At 32.6% G+C, this 19032-nt stretch overlaps 2 protein-coding genes across 2 annotated transcripts; one reads left to right on the forward strand and one right to left on the reverse strand.

The window, feature by feature from the left end:
• Positions 1 to 422: 422 nt before the first annotated feature.
• Positions 423 to 2499, reverse strand: LOC130956140 (probable 2-carboxy-D-arabinitol-1-phosphatase). The gene is made up of 7 exons (XM_057883179.1): positions 2253 to 2499; positions 2004 to 2161; positions 1602 to 1721; positions 1418 to 1517; positions 1110 to 1249; positions 940 to 1019; positions 423 to 784 (listed from the first exon to the last, which is right to left on the reverse strand). Exons 1-7 carry the CDS (start codon positions 2407 to 2409, stop codon positions 658 to 660), a joined length of 882 nt encoding a protein of 293 aa, XP_057739162.1. The 5' UTR covers positions 2410 to 2499; the 3' UTR covers positions 423 to 657.
• A 7400-nt stretch (positions 2500 to 9899) lies between these two features.
• LOC130954217 (DNA-directed RNA polymerase II subunit RPB2) lies at positions 9900 to 17189 on the forward strand. Its single transcript, XM_057880945.1, has 25 exons — positions 9900 to 10402; positions 10500 to 10721; positions 10811 to 11101; positions 11194 to 11391; positions 11748 to 11812; positions 11902 to 11988; positions 12074 to 12194; positions 12293 to 12337; positions 12424 to 12561; positions 12662 to 12734; positions 12816 to 12892; positions 12989 to 13096; positions 13183 to 13299; positions 13385 to 13540; positions 13621 to 13725; positions 13843 to 13968; positions 14047 to 14124; positions 14216 to 14311; positions 14396 to 14511; positions 14597 to 14666; positions 14807 to 14860; positions 14965 to 15108; positions 15487 to 15786; positions 16149 to 16571; positions 16671 to 17189. The coding sequence occupies exons 1-25, from the start codon at positions 10148 to 10150 to the stop codon at positions 16788 to 16790; spliced, it is 3585 nt and encodes a 1194-aa protein (XP_057736928.1). The 5' UTR covers positions 9900 to 10147; the 3' UTR covers positions 16791 to 17189.
• The last annotated feature ends 1843 nt before the right edge of the window (positions 17190 to 19032 follow it).

A 19032-nucleotide genomic window follows, 5' to 3' on the forward strand; every position in this document is an offset into this window, starting at 1 on the left:
TCTAAACGCAAAAGATTAACATGTTACTGGTTAATTCTTCCGTTATCTAGCACTAGAAGGCTGATCTAATCTAATGATAATTATGTTTGTCTTATTAGAAAGGGTGCCTAATTCAAATTCAAATCTTAATTATAACTAAGAAGTTGATATATAAAATCGGTAAGAAGGAAACGGTGTGTTAGATGTAATTCACCAAAAATAATTCTAGCATGTTGTAACGAAAGATTTTATATGTACTCCGTTAGTTTTATATTGTAACATTTCTTCTTTTCATTTTAAAAGCAGAATAGAAAATATATTTACCACTGTATTATTGCTGGCACTCAATGTAATACCAATCTGTTGTCATATTAAATGTTAAATTTATAGGGCATCAATGACAAGTAATACCATCTTTAACTTCTGTTTATTTTTACTCATGATTACAGTGAATCTAATAAGCTTACAATGAACATCATTAATTTGTACAAACTATTCTTCAATTCCTCTATACATTAATATACATCAAAGAGAATGGTTACATTTGTGATTAACTCGGCTATCGAAAAAAATTCCAACATCAAAGGCTCGGTGATCTTGGTTCAATACTTCAATGAGTGGATTGCAACATGGGATAGAACACAATTGCTATTTTTTTTGCCATTGCAGTAAATGATTTCAGACATTATAGACATGATCACTGTACATGTGAGCAGTAATATTTAGACCCTCAAGCATTGCTTCTCCTCTGGTGTTGAAGTTGAATACACATATTCCACCATTATTGATATCAATAGAACGAAACCTAAATATTTTTATCAATGCCTAATCGTCAATATAATTGAATAATGTTGATGTACTACAAAAAATTTTAGGCAACGATGATTGAGAAAAATTAGCAATACTTTTTTCACTAGACTTTAAAGTTTAAATGTTTAATTACATGATCAATAATCTTACCTCTCGGGACCAAGGCCTAAAGCATTGCAAGTTAATGCTCTCAATATAGATTTGTGAGTTATGATCAAAAAACTTTCTCCCTGAAGAATAAGACAGATTTTTTTAATATTCCATCATTTTTAAATCAATACTTGCACAATGGAATAACATTAAAAACGAAAATCTCTTACAGGTGACAACAAAATTTCCTTCCAACAAGCTCTTGCAGCTCCCCATAGATCTCGCACTGGATATCTACCATTCATGATAAAATTAGCTGGATCTTCTCTCCAGGTTATGTATTCTTTCGGATATATTCGCTTTGCATCCACTGCCTCCAAATTATGAACATATTGATTTAGCTTAGACACAAAGAATAGTAGGTAGTCAACAATGTCAAAAAGATATTATCATGCAGCTTTTAATTGTTGAGAACCATGTCAAAAAAATTGACGAAATAATAATAAATAGATTTAGTTGTGTAGAGAGGTAGTCACACCATTTTTCATGCCTTCAAGATGATATAGAGATATCTCTCTAAGCGAATCAAGGTAAACCAATGGTTTCTCTCTCCCTTGCCATATAATTTCAGCAGTTTGCTACATAAAACAACACCAAGAGTTATTAATAAACTCAGTATCAGAATTAGTATAATTGAGAATTGAATTTCATTGGCACCTAACTTTAGCGCGAGAGATTGGACTTGCAAAACACTGGTCAAAGTACAAATTTTTCAAGGCTTTCTTGCACCTCTCTGCTTGCTTCTCCCCTTCTTCAGTGAGTACAGACAAATCTGAACTTCCCTGAACAATTGAATATACATGATTAATTTATTGACGACACTCTCAGATGCAACAAAAGAATGTTCCACCTAAAGCATCTAATCAAGCATCTAATCAACAAACTCAAATATTTCACAAAAACACTTTAGAATTACTCTGCATCAAATACTGATATGATAAACTTACTAAATGTGCAACTATTCTCCTATACATAATGGTACAAAATCAAGACACACAGTGAACAGAAAATTAATCTATGCATTGAAAAGTGAAAACCAATAAACTCAAAAGTAGAAGACAAACCTGAATCCTACTTTCTGCATTCCAAGTACTAAGACCATGTCTTAAAATCATGACTTTCTTTGGCGAAGCGATTAACTCGTTTGTTAGGGAAGTTGTTCCTTTGATAAAATCATAAGCACCGCCAGTTAAAGACAAATTAATTCTAGTTGGAAGTTTCTCTGCAACAATGACGCATATTGTATTAGAGGTAATTAGAAATTGCAAGTTACAAGCGTACAAGAGTGAAAAAGAGACTATTTAAAGTGTCACCTGAAGGAGTAACCTCATGACTTGAACAACGAATTGGAAAAGATGAGATTGGAGGAGTGCGAAGAGGCTGAACTTTGAAAGAAGAAGAAGAGAAAAAAGACAAAGAAGAGAAAGGAGAACTCAACACAAATCCAGCACTGAGCATTTCCATTTCCATTTTCGGTCACACTTCAGAAGTTTTGCGGACCATAAAATTTCAATTTCTTTGGGATATATCCCAAAAATATCTCCCTTCCAATGTATAATATCTCGGATATGTTTCTCCTATTATTTCTCTTTTTTTGTTTGAGATCGTACAATTTTATAATTGTTATTCATGTGTATTAGGTTTATTATGGTTATGTTTTTATAATATGAATTATTAATTTATTAGATAAAATAAATTAAATAAAAATAATTAATTATAAATAATATAATAATAATAGTAAAATATTATAACATGTTAAAAAATTTAAAAATACTAAAAAATATATTATATAAAAAATACTAAAAATTTAGAAAAAATAACATGTTTAATAAAATAATGGTCTCATTAGATAGAATAAATTAAACAAAATAACTAACCATAAATAATAATAATAAATTATAATGTACTAAAAAAGTACTAAAATATTAAAAAAATATTATATAAAAAAATTAAATATACTTAAAAAGATAATATATTTAATAAAATAATTTTATGTATATAACTAAGATTTATATATTCTTTTAATAGAAATAACAGTATATATCATTATCTACTAATTTTGTAGAGTGTTTATATACTTTATTAGAGTTTTATAATTTAATTTAATATATTTATATTAATATGTTAAATTATTAGTTTATTTGTATATTATTTTCTATTGATGTACCACATTTTTGTTATTTTCTATATATTATTTTTATAAATTTAAAAAAAAGTTAAACTCCAATAATTTTAAAAAATGACAAATTAATACTAATATTACGAAATAAGACTATTTTTTTTTATGATCCGGTAATAATGTATGTCAACTCATTAAGTAGTTAATCTATAAAATAAAAGCCTTTTGTGAGTTTCTAGATTTTTTTTTAACTAACCAATCTGTACATCCGTTTCTCTTTTTATAAAGAATTTTAATTTCCATTTCATTCAGAAAACACTTTAATATACCATATAAGTTTAGCAATATTATCCAAGTATTCTGCCATTTTTTTTGTTATGTCATTTCTATCAGAAGTGACCACAACGAATATCAAATCTATATTTATATATAGTTTAATTTAATTTTAATATATATTTTATATTAATAACTAATTTTTATGTATACATAATATAATCAATTTTTAATTATTAATTTTTTTAAAATCTTAAACTATTTTGAGCCCATGTAAGACTTTCCAAAGCTCCACATGAAATGCACTACAAATTGGCATATTAGCTATGTCCTTTATAGTGTGTTTTTTTTGTTTTTGTGTCAAAGGATAAAAAAAAGGAAACACACTAAACATATAAACATTCCATTGCAACAACATTATTAAATTTTTTCAAGGTTCATCCTTTTTTTAATTATCGTATACAATTGGATCTTGCATATTTAGCCAGAATTTAAATCTTTTAAATTTTAGATTTTCATTTTAGAAGATAAAATGAGATCTCTTATTATTGAATATTTTTTCTCTCATGTTTTCTCTTGATCTCACCTATAAAATAAATAGTGATAGATCATACTTTATTTTCTAAAGTAAAATTTAAAATTTAGAGGATCTAAATATATTTAACCAAGGCATCAACAACTTGGTTGACATTTCTTTGAATTAGATTGATCACTATCTCCAATTTCAGCCTAAAACATTTTTGACTTTAATCACCAAATCATTATCAGAACTTTGTACTTGGCTGTTCTATTATTAACAAGAATAAAAGCATTCAAATAACTCATCTCACAGGTGACCTCTCTAAATCCAGCTTCCCATACTAGAATTATTCCTCTATAGATTTCAAAAAGCTCGCTCCGAAAAATAGTAGCAGGTGGTAAAGAACTAGCACAAGCCACACAACTAAGAGCCATTACAGTCATGCAACATGTAACACCCTATCACCTTAAACCTTACCTCTAACCGTAAAGTAAAAGACGACAAAGCATCACGACAATTCTAAAGCTCCATACAATAGTATATAATCAAGGAATATTAAAATTAGAAGGCTGATGAAGAAATAAAAACTCAAAGACGCAGAAAAAGATATACAAAAGCGCTAAGCATTTACACACGATAACTAAAGCGTAAAGGTAAGAAAAAGAGATTATAGATACAAGATAAACAAGGTGTGTGTGTGTGTCCAAAAGAGATCTAGTCACAGTTCGCAAAGTTTAGGCCGACTAGTTAAAATAGGTACAACGGAGTTTTGAAAGTTAAAACAGATACATCATGTCTCTCAAAATTTAAATCTCTAAGACAACAAGTACAATAATCAAAGTGAGAGAATAACTACAGCAAAATAAACAAAAGACAAAAGCGACCCATCATCCGCTCTGTCACTATCCGCAAACTCATCGAGGTGGGTTGCGACCTGCATCCGAAAAATAACAACATATGGTATGAGAACCGGAGGTTCTCAGTATGGTAACAGTGCCCAATAAATAAGATATAAGGTTTCGGGAAGCCAAATGCAATCCTAAAACTTCCCACATGCATATGATTCAAACTTAAAAACATTTTAATAAAAATTCCATAAAAGTTATCTAATGTTAAAGATTTTCTAAACTAATAGATCATCGCTGTCCCACAACCTTCGCCAACATATCCTCCATGCAATCTCATCGCCACCGTCTACCGAGCCTCTTCAATCCTAGCAGAAAACACAGATAGTGCAATCAAGTAAAACACAAGTAATATACATATATAGCAGGTAATTCAATTAGCAATTGAACATGTTATACAAGTTGGCACAATGCAAGTAAATAAAGCAAACAAACACATAAGAATGCATATAATGAATACCTGTCCTATTGGCCGTGATATCAATTGTCGGTTCAACTACCAATCCGACACATCCCCTTGGGATGTCGTCTTTCAGTTACGAAAATAATTAGCTCCCAAGGGATGTAGTGCCCGGCACACTATCCAGGGATATAACGCTTGGCACACTCTTGTGACTCGAAAGGATGTGAGCGGGATACTCTGCCTCAGACCTCATATCTCAACATAAGCGAGATTAACCACCGTTCTTACGCCGGTGTCGTAACTTCGACAAGCGGAATTAACCACCTCCCTTGCCAGGTACGTAGCAACTTACCAATCATAGTATATCAGTCATAGGTTATTCAGTCTCAGTGATCACTTCTCATTCTCGTCAGTTTCAACAACCTCAATCATTCATTTTTCTCAATTTATTGTCAACGCAACACTCCATCAATCCATTATGATATGTCCATCCACAGTTCATCCCAAGTCTAAGTTACCATCTTTAACTCATAACAGAAAATACCCATTTAAATTCACTTATTGTGCTCTCTCTTATTTCAAAGCCTAAATACTAGTTAGGGGATCTTAAACAAGTGTTACAAAAATTTACAAGCTTGCTGAGCAGATCAAACAGTTAAAAACAGGATTTTTGGTGAAAAACAGGACTTATGCATACGCACGAGTCGCAACACACGCTCTGGTCTGTGCGTGCGTACGATCGTGTGTGCAGGCACACAAACCAGAGTTACTGGTTCTCTGCAACACACTGGATTCAGTCTTTTATACATAACTTTCGACGTTCATTACTTTCTTTACAAAATTCCAATTTTTCTCATCTTTATACCATTTTAAATCTCTCACAACCATCTTTAATTTTAAATAAATTTCACTCAATTTCAAACTCCAAGAACTAAGTTATGATCCACCGAAGTTAGTTAAAAATAAGATTTTACCACATTTATCAAATCTTCAAAATACCAAATCTCTCAAACCAAACCAATTTACTCACAACCTAAACAATCCAAAAATTCATATCAAATATTTCTCAACCATTTCTCAATCATTCATCTATCTAAACCATTCAATTCTCACCTCATCAACCGATTCAAAGTCCTCAATTCAACATAATTTATATCAATACTAAATAATTTTCCTAAATCCTCATCAACATCATTGCCAACATAATCATCAACAAACACCATCAACCATTAACCATATCCATTCATTTCATAGCATTATACTCATTATCATTCCACAACAAACATATCACCCCTCCATTCACAAATTCACATACCACACATACACTTAATCAATAATTCAATCATTCATACGAATTCAACCTATCTTAAGGCATAGCCTAAGTCTCGCACAATATTACATATTAACTAAATGAAGTCAAAACCATACCTTAACCGATTTTCTCCAAGCTTAAAACACCAAGTTCAAATTCAAGTACTCCAAATAGCCAAGTCAACTTCAATAACACCAATTATCAATTTAATATCATATAATTCATCAAAATCAAATTAGGATTCATAAAGTTGACAAACCACAAGGGTTAAGTGAAATCTTACCTTACTCACTATGAATTGGCATAAGACACAATTATTTTCTAATGCTAGATTACATATAAACAACCAAAACCACAAATTTTTTTCAATAACCAAATCCAAAAATTCAAAAATGTATAGAGCAGAGAAATGGAGTATTGATTTTGAGATTCTTACTATTTTGTTTAAATATAATCGAAGAGCTCGGCGAGAATTTTGTGTGGTTGCAAACGGCACACAAATCAGAGCTCTATAACTCAAGATACGAGCAATTGAAGAGAAAAATGAATAGTGTTATTCCTCTCTTATGTTCCCTCTCTTCAGCTCCGCTAACCTTCTATTTGTGGTGAAATGAGCTGAATGCTCATCAATTGAAGCTTTTATATGTTGGGCTTGGGCCTAACTCGAGTCTAGTCCAATCAGTTAGTGTTTTAGGTTTGTTTGGCCTAATTTTGAGCCAAAACTTTTAGAATAAGTGACCGGTTTTCAATTCTAAATATTTTTCTAACTTTTTCTGCAATTTTTATTTTCTCAAAAACAACAGTACTAGATAGACTTATGCCAATACTGTTGGCTAAATTACCGGTACGCATTTTTACACTTTTTTCACTTAGAAAAATTCACTGAATCTAAATCTCACATTTTAATTCTCAAATTAATATTTCTAAATTTTTCAACCTACTCCAGACAATTAAATTTTTTTATTTTAATTAAATAGTTAATTAAATTTCGATTCTTACATAACACACACCCAAAACCAGCAGATTCACCAAATTTACTAGCATTACAGTTTAATTTAACCGAAAATTGAGTAAGTGGAGACCAATAAAATAGCAAATAAGAAGGAGTAGATACATAATGCATAGATAAGAACTTATGAAGTTTAAATTGAGAAGCATGCATAAGAATTATAACTTTATCCATTTTCCGTAGATTAGCAGGATTAAAAACATCATTATTATAATATTTCCAAATCCACCAAATAGTCGTCGAGAAGAGGAAGGCATTAGAATTTGTCCCTGTGCAATCAGCAATTTAACTGTTGACTGTTAACTTTCAAATTCAAACTATGCCAAATAATTTTGGCCTTGGGACACTCACAAAAACAGTAAAAAATCGTTTCAGGTTCAGTATTACACCAAATGCGCAAATTGGAGCTTCCCAAAATTTTATGAAAACAAAAAGCAACGACGGAAATTGCATCATGAATACATAGCCAAATGAGAATTTTATACTTTTTGAAAACCGGGTCTGCCATAATCAAAGCCAATTGGTATGTTCCTCCCAACCAAAAACACGTTTACAAAATCACAAGTAGCCATTTCTAGAAAAATAAATATTAAAAGGAGTTGCTGATCACCTCCAACCAACCCCCTCACCCATTTCATAATTTGAATCTTAAAAAAAAAAATACTCTATTTAACAAGGTCAAGTAAGGAAGTATAGCACCTCTCAAACTTTTACTGTCCATTCACCAAAAAATCACTGATATTACTCTCAAAATCAGAAATATGAACATACAGCACTTTCTTAGCCAAGGGACCTTTCATCCTCCATTTTTTAAACCAAAAGAATTGGTTAAGAGGACCAATATTCCACGTAAAACCATCCCTTAACAGATTAAAGGACTTGCAAATATTCTTCCATATATCATTGTACTTTATAATCTTTACTAATTATCTACTTTCATGATTTGTAGAATAAATCCATACATCATAAATTTCTTAATGTCTTGAACTCTTAAAGAGTCTTTATTAAGAGTGTTAAAGACTCGATCGACTCAAAATTCAGTTTGAATTCAAGACAAATTTTATTAAATTTGAGTTTATTATCTTTATTCGACAGGTGGGATTTAGATTATTTTTTTGATTATTTGGTCCCTTTTAAAATACAGTAAAAATTATATATTTTAAAATAAAATTAAAAATGTTATATTATATTTTATACTTTAATTAATATTTTTTATATTACATGATATTATTTTTATTTTAAAATAATTTATTTTAATATAAATATAATATAATATTTATTAAATTTATTTTTTAAAAATAAAATTTTATTAATTTAACATATAAAATTTACAAATTTGTATATATTAATTTTATATTGAATTAATTTTGATTTAAACTAATTTATTTCTGATTACTTTTTAGATCAAATTAAAATAAAATTAATAATTTTTAAAAAGTCAGATCCGAATCTACAAATTTAACCTTGCCCATAAACACCCTTATCATCAGAATTGTGTTTAATATATTTTTTCCAATAAAGATGCCAATTAATATAAGTTGTTTTTTTGTTGTTGTTGCACCAAATAAATATCAACTTGATTGATTTTTTAGTAAGCCTAGAAAGAATGACTTGATTTATATCGTTACATTTTAACTTTGATGGACCGATAGATGAGTAAATCACCTAATATTTTGTTCAAAAATATTTCAACTTCCGCTATATTTAGGGTATTTTTTTTTAGTATGAAAATAAAAGTAGTGATATATTTTAATGATTTTAGATTTTTTAAATTTTTAATTTTATTTTAGAAAATAAATTGTAATTTTTTACCATTTATTTCATAAGTAGAACTAAGAAAAAATATGAAAAAAAATCATTCAAAAGTTAGAGATCATACTTTACTTTATAAAGTAAAAATTTAAAATTTAGAGAATCTAAATTCTATCTTAATATTATAATTTTTGATATTTTTTTAAAATTGTAAAAAGTATACAAATTGAAAGATTCGATTTCTGTATTTCAATTTTTTTTAATTTATTTTTAATACAAATCAAATAATCCGATTTCTGTACCTCTACAAATCAGACAATTCGATTTCTATACCTCTAACAAATCAGATGATCCCATTTTTACTTTTTTAATTTAACAATTATACATTTAAGAATAACACCCAGCAATCTATATTTTAAAAAAATACTATTACTATTCCAATATTAAACACAAAAAATTTCATATATTTATAGTAAGATTATATATATATATATATATATGTTTTTTCTTCTTTTTTTGGTCTAAATTTTATTATTACACCGTTCAAATTAAATCCATTTAGAAAAAAGAAAAAGGAAAAATCTGCGGTCCCAACTCCAAGTCCCAACCGACTTGCGGGCGTTTAGCGTTGCCAGATCCCCTTTCCTCCGTTATAAAAGCAGCACTCCCTCGAGCTTTGTTCGTTTTTCTGAAACCCCAATCCTGGGTCTGGCACTCTGCTAGGGTTTCATCCCTTCGCTGCATTCTCATCCTCTTCGTTTATTCGAACGTAAAAAACACTTAATCCAAACACAAAAACAAGAAGAAGAACAAGAAAGAAGAAGAACAAGAAAAGAGAGGCAAAACCTAATTGGAATTGAAACTAAATTTCAAAAAAAAAGAAGAAGCTAAATTCCGAAAATAGAGAGGGAAATAATGGACCTGGAAGATGAGCAAGAGTACGAGCAGCAAATGGAGGAGGAGGAGGATGACGAGGAAGAGATTACTCAGGAGGACGCTTGGGCTGTCATCTCCGCCTACTTCGAAGAGAAGGGACTTGTTCGCCAGCAGCTCGATTCTTTCGACGAGTTCATCCAAAACACTATGCAGGAAATCGTGGACGAATCCGCCGACATCGAAATCCGCCCCGAATCCCAGCACAATCCCGGTCACCAGTCCGATTTTGCAGAGGTACCCTCCTCATTCCCCCATTTTTTTAAAATAATTTTTTACTGTGTTGTTGTTTCAGTGATGCTCTTGATCATGATTTATGGTTTTTGTGTTGTAGACTATTTACAAAATCAGCTTCGGTCAGATTTACTTGAGTAAGCCCATGATGACTGAGTCTGATGGTGAAACTGCTACCTTATTCCCCAAGGCAGCTAGGTTGAGGAACCTCACCTATTCGGCTCCTTTGTATGTTGATGTCACCAAAAGGGTTATCAAGAAAGGCCATGATGGTGAAGAAGTCACTGAGACACAGGATTTCACCAAAGTCTTCATTGGCAAGGTATGCGTTGGTATTTTAGTTTTGGATTCTGTTCCAATTGTGTGTTTTGTAGCTGAAATACTGGTGGTAATTGGGTGTTTCTGTGCTAGGTCCCTATTATGCTCCGGTCAAGTTATTGCACATTGTACCAGAATTCGGAGAAGGATTTGACTGAGCTTGGGGAGTGCCCCTATGATCAAGGTGGATATTTCATTATCAATGGTAGTGAAAAGGTTCTGATTGCTCAGGAGAAGATGAGCACCAATCATGTATATGTTTTCAAGAAGAGGCAGCCTAACAAGTATGCCTATGTTGCGGAGGTCCGCTCTATGGCAGAGTCTCAGAATAGACCACCCAGTACTATGTTTGTTCGCATGTTGTCTAGGGCGAGCTCCAAAGGGGTAAATGCAAACAATTATCAACTGTTTTGGCTAGTTGTTAAATGTCTTGCATGATGATGTCTGAATGTGTTATGCATTTGTTGCTCCTTCAGGGTTCATCAGGACAATATATACGTGCTACTCTTCCATACATTCGATCAGAAATTCCAATCATTATTGTGTTTCGAGCATTGGGCTTTGTTGCTGACAAAGATATACTTGAACATATTTGCTACGACTTCTCAGACACTCAAATGATGGAGTTGCTTCGTCCATCCTTGGAAGAAGCATTTGTGATTCAAAATCAGCAGGTTGGTGCTGCCATTGCCTTCCTACTTGCTTACAGCCAAGATGAGGCTTGCATAGATAGAATTTATAGTAAATCTCTGGCGTATTTAGCAGCTGGATTTTTTGTTTAATCAATTTTTAGTGAGGATTCTTTTAACTGGCTTAATGAAGTAATTTTCTCCATCTCTAGACTACAGTCGCGCTCTGTCTAACAGTATCTTTTTCTTCTAGAGCATGCTATCTAACTTTGTGGTTGAATATATATATATATGAAGTACATAAATAGAGATGATTGAGATATGGTGTTATTAGTGAAAAATTGTAATAGAGCACGGTTTTGTTTTAATTTCTATTTCAAATATGACAATCTCCCTTCCAGGTTGCACTTGACTACATTGGGAAAAGAGGAGCAACTGTAGGTGTAACTAAGGAAAAGAGAATTAAGTGAGTTGAATTGTATTTATTTCGAGCCAGATGATGATTTGTGTTCGCCCATTATTGAGCAAGGGTTACACATGTGCTTCAATCTGTAGGTATGCTAAAGAGATCCTCCAAAAGGAGATGCTTCCTCATGTTGGTGTTGGAGAATATTGTGAGACAAAGAAAGCATACTATTTTGGGTAATTTTCTTCATTTTGTCAGATATTTTGTTTTAATTTTAATGACCTTAACTGGGTAAAATATTTATTATGCTTTGTCCCACAGATATATCATTCACCGGCTACTTCTGTGTGCCCTTGGACGGAGGGCTGAAGATGATAGGGATCATTATGGCAACAAAAGGCTGGACCTGGCTGGGCCTTTACTTGGTGGTCTCTTTAGAATGGTTTGTTTATCTAGTTACTGATATTGTCAAACTTCTTTTGTCTTTCTATGTAGGTATTTTTTCCCCTTATTTCCTGGTTACTATAATCTCTGATGCAGCTATTCAGAAAGCTTACTAGAGATGTCAGGGGCTATGTGCAGAAGGTGTGTTCTATAGCTTTTATTTGCAACTTGGCATGTGTTACTATATCATTTAAAGTTCGCTACACCTTACAATCTTGGTGGTGCAGTGTGTTGATAATGGCAAAGATGTCAACCTGCAATTTGCTATCAAAGCAAAAACCATCACAAGTGGTCTTAAATACTCACTTGCTACTGGTAATTGGGGGCAAGCAAATGCTGCGGGTACTAGAGCTGGAGTATCACAGGTTTGAATATGAATCATTGCTTTATTGTTATTGTTCATGAGTCTTGCATTCTTCCTTCTACGGTGGAAGTAACACATACCTTTTTGATTATCTGTTGTAGGTGTTAAATAGATTAACTTATGCTTCCACTTTGTCTCACTTGCGAAGATTGAATTCTCCCATAGGGCGTGAAGGTAAAATAAAATTACTCATCCAAGCCTTAAGACTGCGCTTATGAAGATTTAGAATTGAATTTAATTTCCCTTTTATTTCAGGCAAGTTGGCCAAGCCAAGGCAGCTGCATAATTCACAATGGGGAATGATGTGTCCTGCTGAAACACCTGAAGGACAAGTGAGTATTTTGCTTTCCAAGAATACTGTACAATGCTACTTTCTATGAGTGATCTTTCTCAGTTGTGTTTATAAGTTTGATTGGGCTATCATTTAGGCCTGTGGACTGGTGAAGAATCTGGCATTGATGGTTTACATAACAGTTGGTTCAGCAGCATCTCCTATTTTGGAGTTTTTGGAAGAATGGGGCACCGAAAATTTTGAGGTGTTAATGGTTTTCTTGCATTGTGAAATTTGCTTCATTCTCTTTTATGATTTGTGGTTAAGATTGTTTATTTTCCGTTTCTATAGGAAATTTCTCCTGCAGTTATTCCCCAAGCTACCAAAATTTTTGTAAATGGTTGCTGGGTGGGCATCCATCGTGATCCCGACATGTTGGTCAGAACATTGAGAAAGCTGAGACGCCGGGTAACTATCTACCTGTCTCGTTGTCTGCTCAAAACTTCGATACTTTATTGCATTACTACTGGTGCTGATTAGTCTTGTGGCGCAGGTTGATGTTAATACTGAAGTTGGGGTTGTTAGAGATATCCGTCTTAAAGAATTGCGTATATATACAGATTATGGTCGCTGCAGTCGTCCTCTATTCATTGTGGACAAGCAAAGGCTACTTATAAAAAAGAAGGATATTCATGCTTTGCAACAGAGGGTGAGCCAGTAGTAACAAGTGCATATTGGGTGCTGGTATTGTTAAATGATTGCTTAGACGTGCTATTCAACATTTTTCAGGAATCCCCGGAGGAGGGCGGATGGCATGATCTTGTGTCCAAGGGCTTCATAGAATACATAGACACAGAAGAAGAAGAGACAACTATGATTTCGATGACTATTAATGTCAGTACAATAATTCCAGATGTGAATTTTGAAAAGCATATCCAGTCTATATATATGTTCATAAGTGTAGATTAGGAGACTTTGGAATAATAACATATTGTTCATAAAATATTGTAGGATCTTGTGCAAGCAAGACTTAATCCAGAAGAAGCTTATGCTGATACTTATACTCATTGTGAAATCCACCCGTCACTGATTTTGGGTGTCTGTGCTTCTATTATACCATTTCCTGATCACAATCAGGTAATTTGGTGTTTTACTGTCTTGTCATTGAGATTAGTACATATTGGTCATTTGACTCACCTTTCACTTCGATATCAGTCTCCACGTAATACATATCAATCTGCTATGGGAAAACAAGCAATGGGAATTTATGTAACCAATTACCAATTTCGAATGGTACTTTTTACCCGTTCTATGTTTTACATTTCTTCTGTATATTATACTCTACTCAATACTGAGTTCTGCTCATGGTTTTCTTCTTTATTAGGATACCTTGGCATATGTATTATATTATCCTCAGAAACCACTGGTGACAACAAGAGCAATGGAGCATCTACATTTTCGGCAGCTTCCTGCAGGAATTGTAAATCCTTTCTTCCTTTCTTTATATATTATTTTTTCCATTTTAATGATTAAATATCCTTATATGCTTAATCCTGTGTCTTAGAATGCCATTGTGGCCATTGCCTGTTATTCTGGTTATAATCAAGAAGATTCTGTCATCATGAACCAATCATCAATAGATCGTGGATTCTTCCGGTCTCTGTTTTTCCGATCATATAGGTATGTTCTCTGCTCAGATCAATCACGCATTCACCCACTTTTTGGATCTTGATTCATTTCTGATTTGCTTTGTTAACTTTTACAGAGATGAAGAGAAGAAGATGGGAACCCTTGTCAAAGAAGATTTTGGTCGTCCAGATAGGACCAACACCATGGTGAGATTTTTGGCTTTGCTAGTGCATGATTATTTCTTGCGATGCAATTTTATCCCTTTCACCCCATAAAAACATAAAACCCATCCCCACAAATAATAAAGTTGGTTCTGCTATTTGTATAATCAATGTCTATTTTGCAGGGTATGAGGCACGGTTCTTATGATAAGCTGGATGATGATGGCCTTGCACCACCAGTAAGTTTGTTTGGATTATGCTTTCGAACATCCTGATCCTGCCTGTCCTCAATGTTCGATATAAATGGAAACAAAATAATTCACATTGCAATGCTGTAATATAGGGCACACGTGTATCTGGTGAGGATGTTATTATTGGAAAGACCACCCCAATATCTCAGGAAGAGGCACAGGGACAAGCTGCACGTTACACAAGACGTGATCACAGCATAAGCTTACGGCATAGTGAAACGGGTATTGTTGATCAAGTAAGTTTCTCTCAATGATTTGTCTGTCACGTTTTATGAATTATAGATTGAGTTTGAGCTATGGTATTAGAGCTTAATTGCATGTTAAGATAAACTAATGAACTTATATATTATTCTAGAACTTCTTTAATACATAAAATGTATTTAATATTTAATTAATATAATACATATTTGTGTGAATAATAAAATGATTTGATAATATATCACTATATATTAAAACAGAATTATATATAGCTTTGCTGCAATGCAAGGATGGTGGCTAGTATTTGCTCATTTTCTTTCTTTTTGGTCTTGTAACTAAAATTATACCATGAGGCCTTATTTTTATGCTAAAATCCTTAATATTGGCACTTCTTTTTCCGTTGCTGTCTTTTGTAGGTTCTTCTGACAACAAATGCTGATGGATTAAGATTTGTGAAAGTAAGGGTGAGATCTGTTCGGATACCACAGATTGGTGATAAATTCAGTAGTAGACATGGTCAGAAGGGGACAGTTGGTATGACTTATACGCAAGAAGACATGCCCTGGACCATTGAAGGCATCTCCCCTGACATTATTGTCAATCCACATGCTATTCCTTCTCGTATGACTATTGGCCAGCTTATCGAGTGTATCATGGGGAAGGTAGCAGCACACATGGGAAAGGAAGGAGATGCAACTCCTTTTACAGATGTTACTGTAAGTAGCTTTTCCCGCTGCGACTATATACTTTTAAGATATTTAAGCTACTTGCATCAAATGCTACTTCAGCGGCTCCAATCTTACTGTAACCTCTCCATATGTGTAGGATGAATGTACTCTTGCAATTCACATTATGAAATTATTATGCCGATAAAGTGTGTCTGCAAGATTTAGAAAAATCTGCATTTAATTGAGCGTCTGTTGTGGATAAATTGTCCTTTTTCGGAGTTCCGGTCATAATAATACCTGTCTACTTCACCTGTTGAAATTACCATTCTTTGTGCAACTATATTCAAGTTTTGTTGGCTGTGCTTGGTTAGGTTTTGATGATGTTTTACACTTGTACTATTCTGACCCAGGTTGACAATATCAGTAAAGCTTTACATAAATGTGGGTACCAAATGCGAGGTTTTGAGACCATGTACAATGGTCATACAGGGAGGCGGCTATCTGCTATGATTTTCTTGGGTCCTACATATTACCAAAGACTGAAGCATATGGTTGATGATAAGATCCATTCTCGTGGACGAGGTCCTGTGCAGATCTTGACAAGGCAACCTGCTGAAGGACGCTCACGTGATGGAGGTCTCCGATTTGGGGAAATGGAACGAGATTGCATGATAGCCCATGGAGCCGCGCACTTCCTAAAGGAGAGATTGTTTGATCAAAGTGATGCATATAGGGTTCACGTGTGTGAGAAATGTGGGTTGATAGCTATTGCTAACCTCAAGAAGAATTCTTTTGAGTGCAGGGGGTGCAAGAACAAAACTGACATTGTTCAGGTGGGTGTGAATCTTCCATATTCTCGTGGTATGTATTAATGGATTCTGCGGTTTTCTTGTTCTGAACTCGGTAGTCTTTTGTTATTCATTTCTATGCAGGTTTACATTCCTTATGCTTGTAAGCTGCTCTTCCAAGAGCTCATGGCTATGGCGATTGCTCCAAGAATGCTGACGAAGGAAGTCAAAGCTGCGAAAGATCACAAGAAGAAAGGAGCCTGATTTCAACCAAGTTGAATTCCATTGGAAGCGAGTCTAGTGAGTAGAGTTTCATTGATCTCATGTTACTTTTTGATCTTTCATAAGGATTGATCTTCTCCAAGCAAACTAATGTTTTGTACATATAGTGGAACAGTTCTCTGAATCAGCAGGAACACGAGCAAGAGCTTGTTCCTTTTTCCTGCGTTATTGGTTATCCTATGGTCGTGTTCAGTGCACAGTTATTGAATTCAGTTTATAAGTTTGGTACTGATGAATCTTGTTCCACTATACAATATCAGCTGTATCACCTGCTTTATTTGGTAATTCATTCAAGAGAAAATGGGGTCAAATGTAAAAAATATTAAAGAAAAATGTGAATATTTGTGAAAAAATGCACTTGGTAATCTATTTTCTACTTAACTGACGAAGTGACATCACAAATTTATGTTACTGCTTGATACTTCGTTATGTCTGGTAACAGACGATGAAGGAATTGCAGAATTGCCCTTGATAAATCAACTAGTTACAGAGTGGGTAGATGTTATTGTGATGACAAATTTAGCATACCCAAACAGTGTAAATCTATTCCATAGTAAATTGGTATCTTGAGGGCCTTGGCTTTTTATAACAAGAAAGGAATCCTAAAAGAAAGGAATCCTAAAACCTAATTTAACAAGTTGCTTTGGTGTATTTTTCTCTGCCTTGAATTGCAAGCAATTATTTGAAACTCCACACATGATTCACGCAGTTCTGTGTATCACATCAACCATGTGTTATGGACTCAGAGAATGCCAGCCTAGTAGTAGCATGGCTTAACACATTGCATTTAATTCTTGATTTAAATCACAATCATATACTTAATGAGCCTTATACAGTTAAAACATATGCACTCTTTTCTTATGATTTGTTTGACATCAATTACTTAATTATTATTAACTGTTTCAAAAGTTATGCATATAGTAAATTTTAATATAATAATAGTGTAAAATATTCTCAATATTTACTTTTAAAAGTTGATAAACGAATTGCAATACATGACTCATGACTAAGACACATAGTGGACCTTACTGGCCTTTTATTTCTTTTTCCTATTTCTTTGTTTTCCGAAGGACACTTTGCTATTTCTGTGTTTACATAAGGACATTGATATTTTTGGCGATGTGTTTAAACTTCAAAGCATATGTCTCTCTAATTTTCTTATCATTAATCTGTAGTCAATAGATTATCAAATCACATTTTTATATTATATGATTTTTTTAAGATATGTTACTCTTAAACTCTAGCTATTTAAATAGAAAGCGCCTTCTCTAGTCGAAAAAGTATAGTTATAAATATAAATTAATGTAGAGAGTTGAGGGGGTCGCTTAGATAAAATCAAAAAGAAAAAACAAAAATCTCAGCTGGTGAACAGCTAGTGTAGGACATAGTGAACGTTGCCGCAACAAATTGAATCCTTTCCATTGAGGACAGCAATAACTCTTTGATACCATGTATTAGCATATGCATATCCTGTTAATAAACTATTAAAAAATAGTGGAAGTATATATTAAAAAAAAAAGTAAAGTGATAATTACATTTTCGAAAAAGTTGACTTTTGACTAGTTAGTATTTGAAAAAAAGAATATCAATTAGGTTCTTCAAGATAGTAAACAATAGACATGTACTTCTTCTATCAATGAATAGTATGAAACGAAATTGAATTGTTCATATATTCTGTGTATGTCTCATTACTATCACATGAGTATAAAAACGATGTAATTTTGAATAGTGAAGTATTTATTATTTTTTGAGTTTTCATATATCCTTTATCAACCGTTCTCTATTTATCACAATTCTATCAAAACAAGTAAAGTTTCGCTCCAAAAGTTTATCGACATGACTATCTTTCATAGATAGACACATCAAAATAATTAATAGTACATATAAGTATCACCGTTAAGTTTTAGTTAATGAATTAATAGAAGGATATTATGTGTCCACTATTTGCTATCCTGAATGATTAAATTGATACTTTTTTTTTTCTTTAAGGACTAGTTAGTCCGAAATCCAAATATTCAGGATCTAATTATCACTTTACTCTTAAAAAAATTAATCACTTGATAATTCTAGATGAGCAAAATAGGAATAAATTTTTTTCATATGAATATTTTATAAAATTATACTATGTATTAATTGTTGTTATTAATCACTGGAAAAGGAGATTAACTAGAAAATCTAAAAAAAAAAACAATTAATTAATATTATTCATAATAAAGATAATAAC

The sequence above is a fragment of the Arachis stenosperma genome, chromosome 10 (genome assembly GCF_014773155.1).
Source record: "Arachis stenosperma cultivar V10309 chromosome 10, arast.V10309.gnm1.PFL2, whole genome shotgun sequence".
Taxonomy (NCBI): Eukaryota; Viridiplantae; Streptophyta; class Magnoliopsida; order Fabales; family Fabaceae; genus Arachis; species Arachis stenosperma.

Bases quoted from the DNA above. Each gene is read 5' to 3' on its own strand.
- LOC130956140 (XM_057883179.1), bottom strand. From the start codon at position 2,409: ATGGAAATGGAAATGCTCAGTGCTGGATTTGTGTTGAGTTCTCCTTTC. The intron at 1,518-1,601 runs GTTAGGTGCCAA...TGTTTTATGTAG, and splicing joins GTCCAATCTCTCGCGCTAAA to CAAACTGCTGAAATTATATG. The intron at 1,250-1,417 runs GTGTGACTACCT...ATTTGGAGGCAG, and splicing joins TCTTGAAGGCATGAAAAATG to TGGATGCAAAGCGAATATAT.
- LOC130954217 (XM_057880945.1), top strand. From the start codon at position 10,148: ATGGACCTGGAAGATGAGCAAGAGTACGAGCAGCAAATGGAGGAGGAG. The intron at 11,102-11,193 runs GTAAATGCAAAC...TTGCTCCTTCAG, and splicing joins CTAGGGCGAGCTCCAAAGGG to GGTTCATCAGGACAATATAT. The intron at 14,312-14,395 runs GTAAATCCTTTC...CCTGTGTCTTAG, and splicing joins GGCAGCTTCCTGCAGGAATT to AATGCCATTGTGGCCATTGC.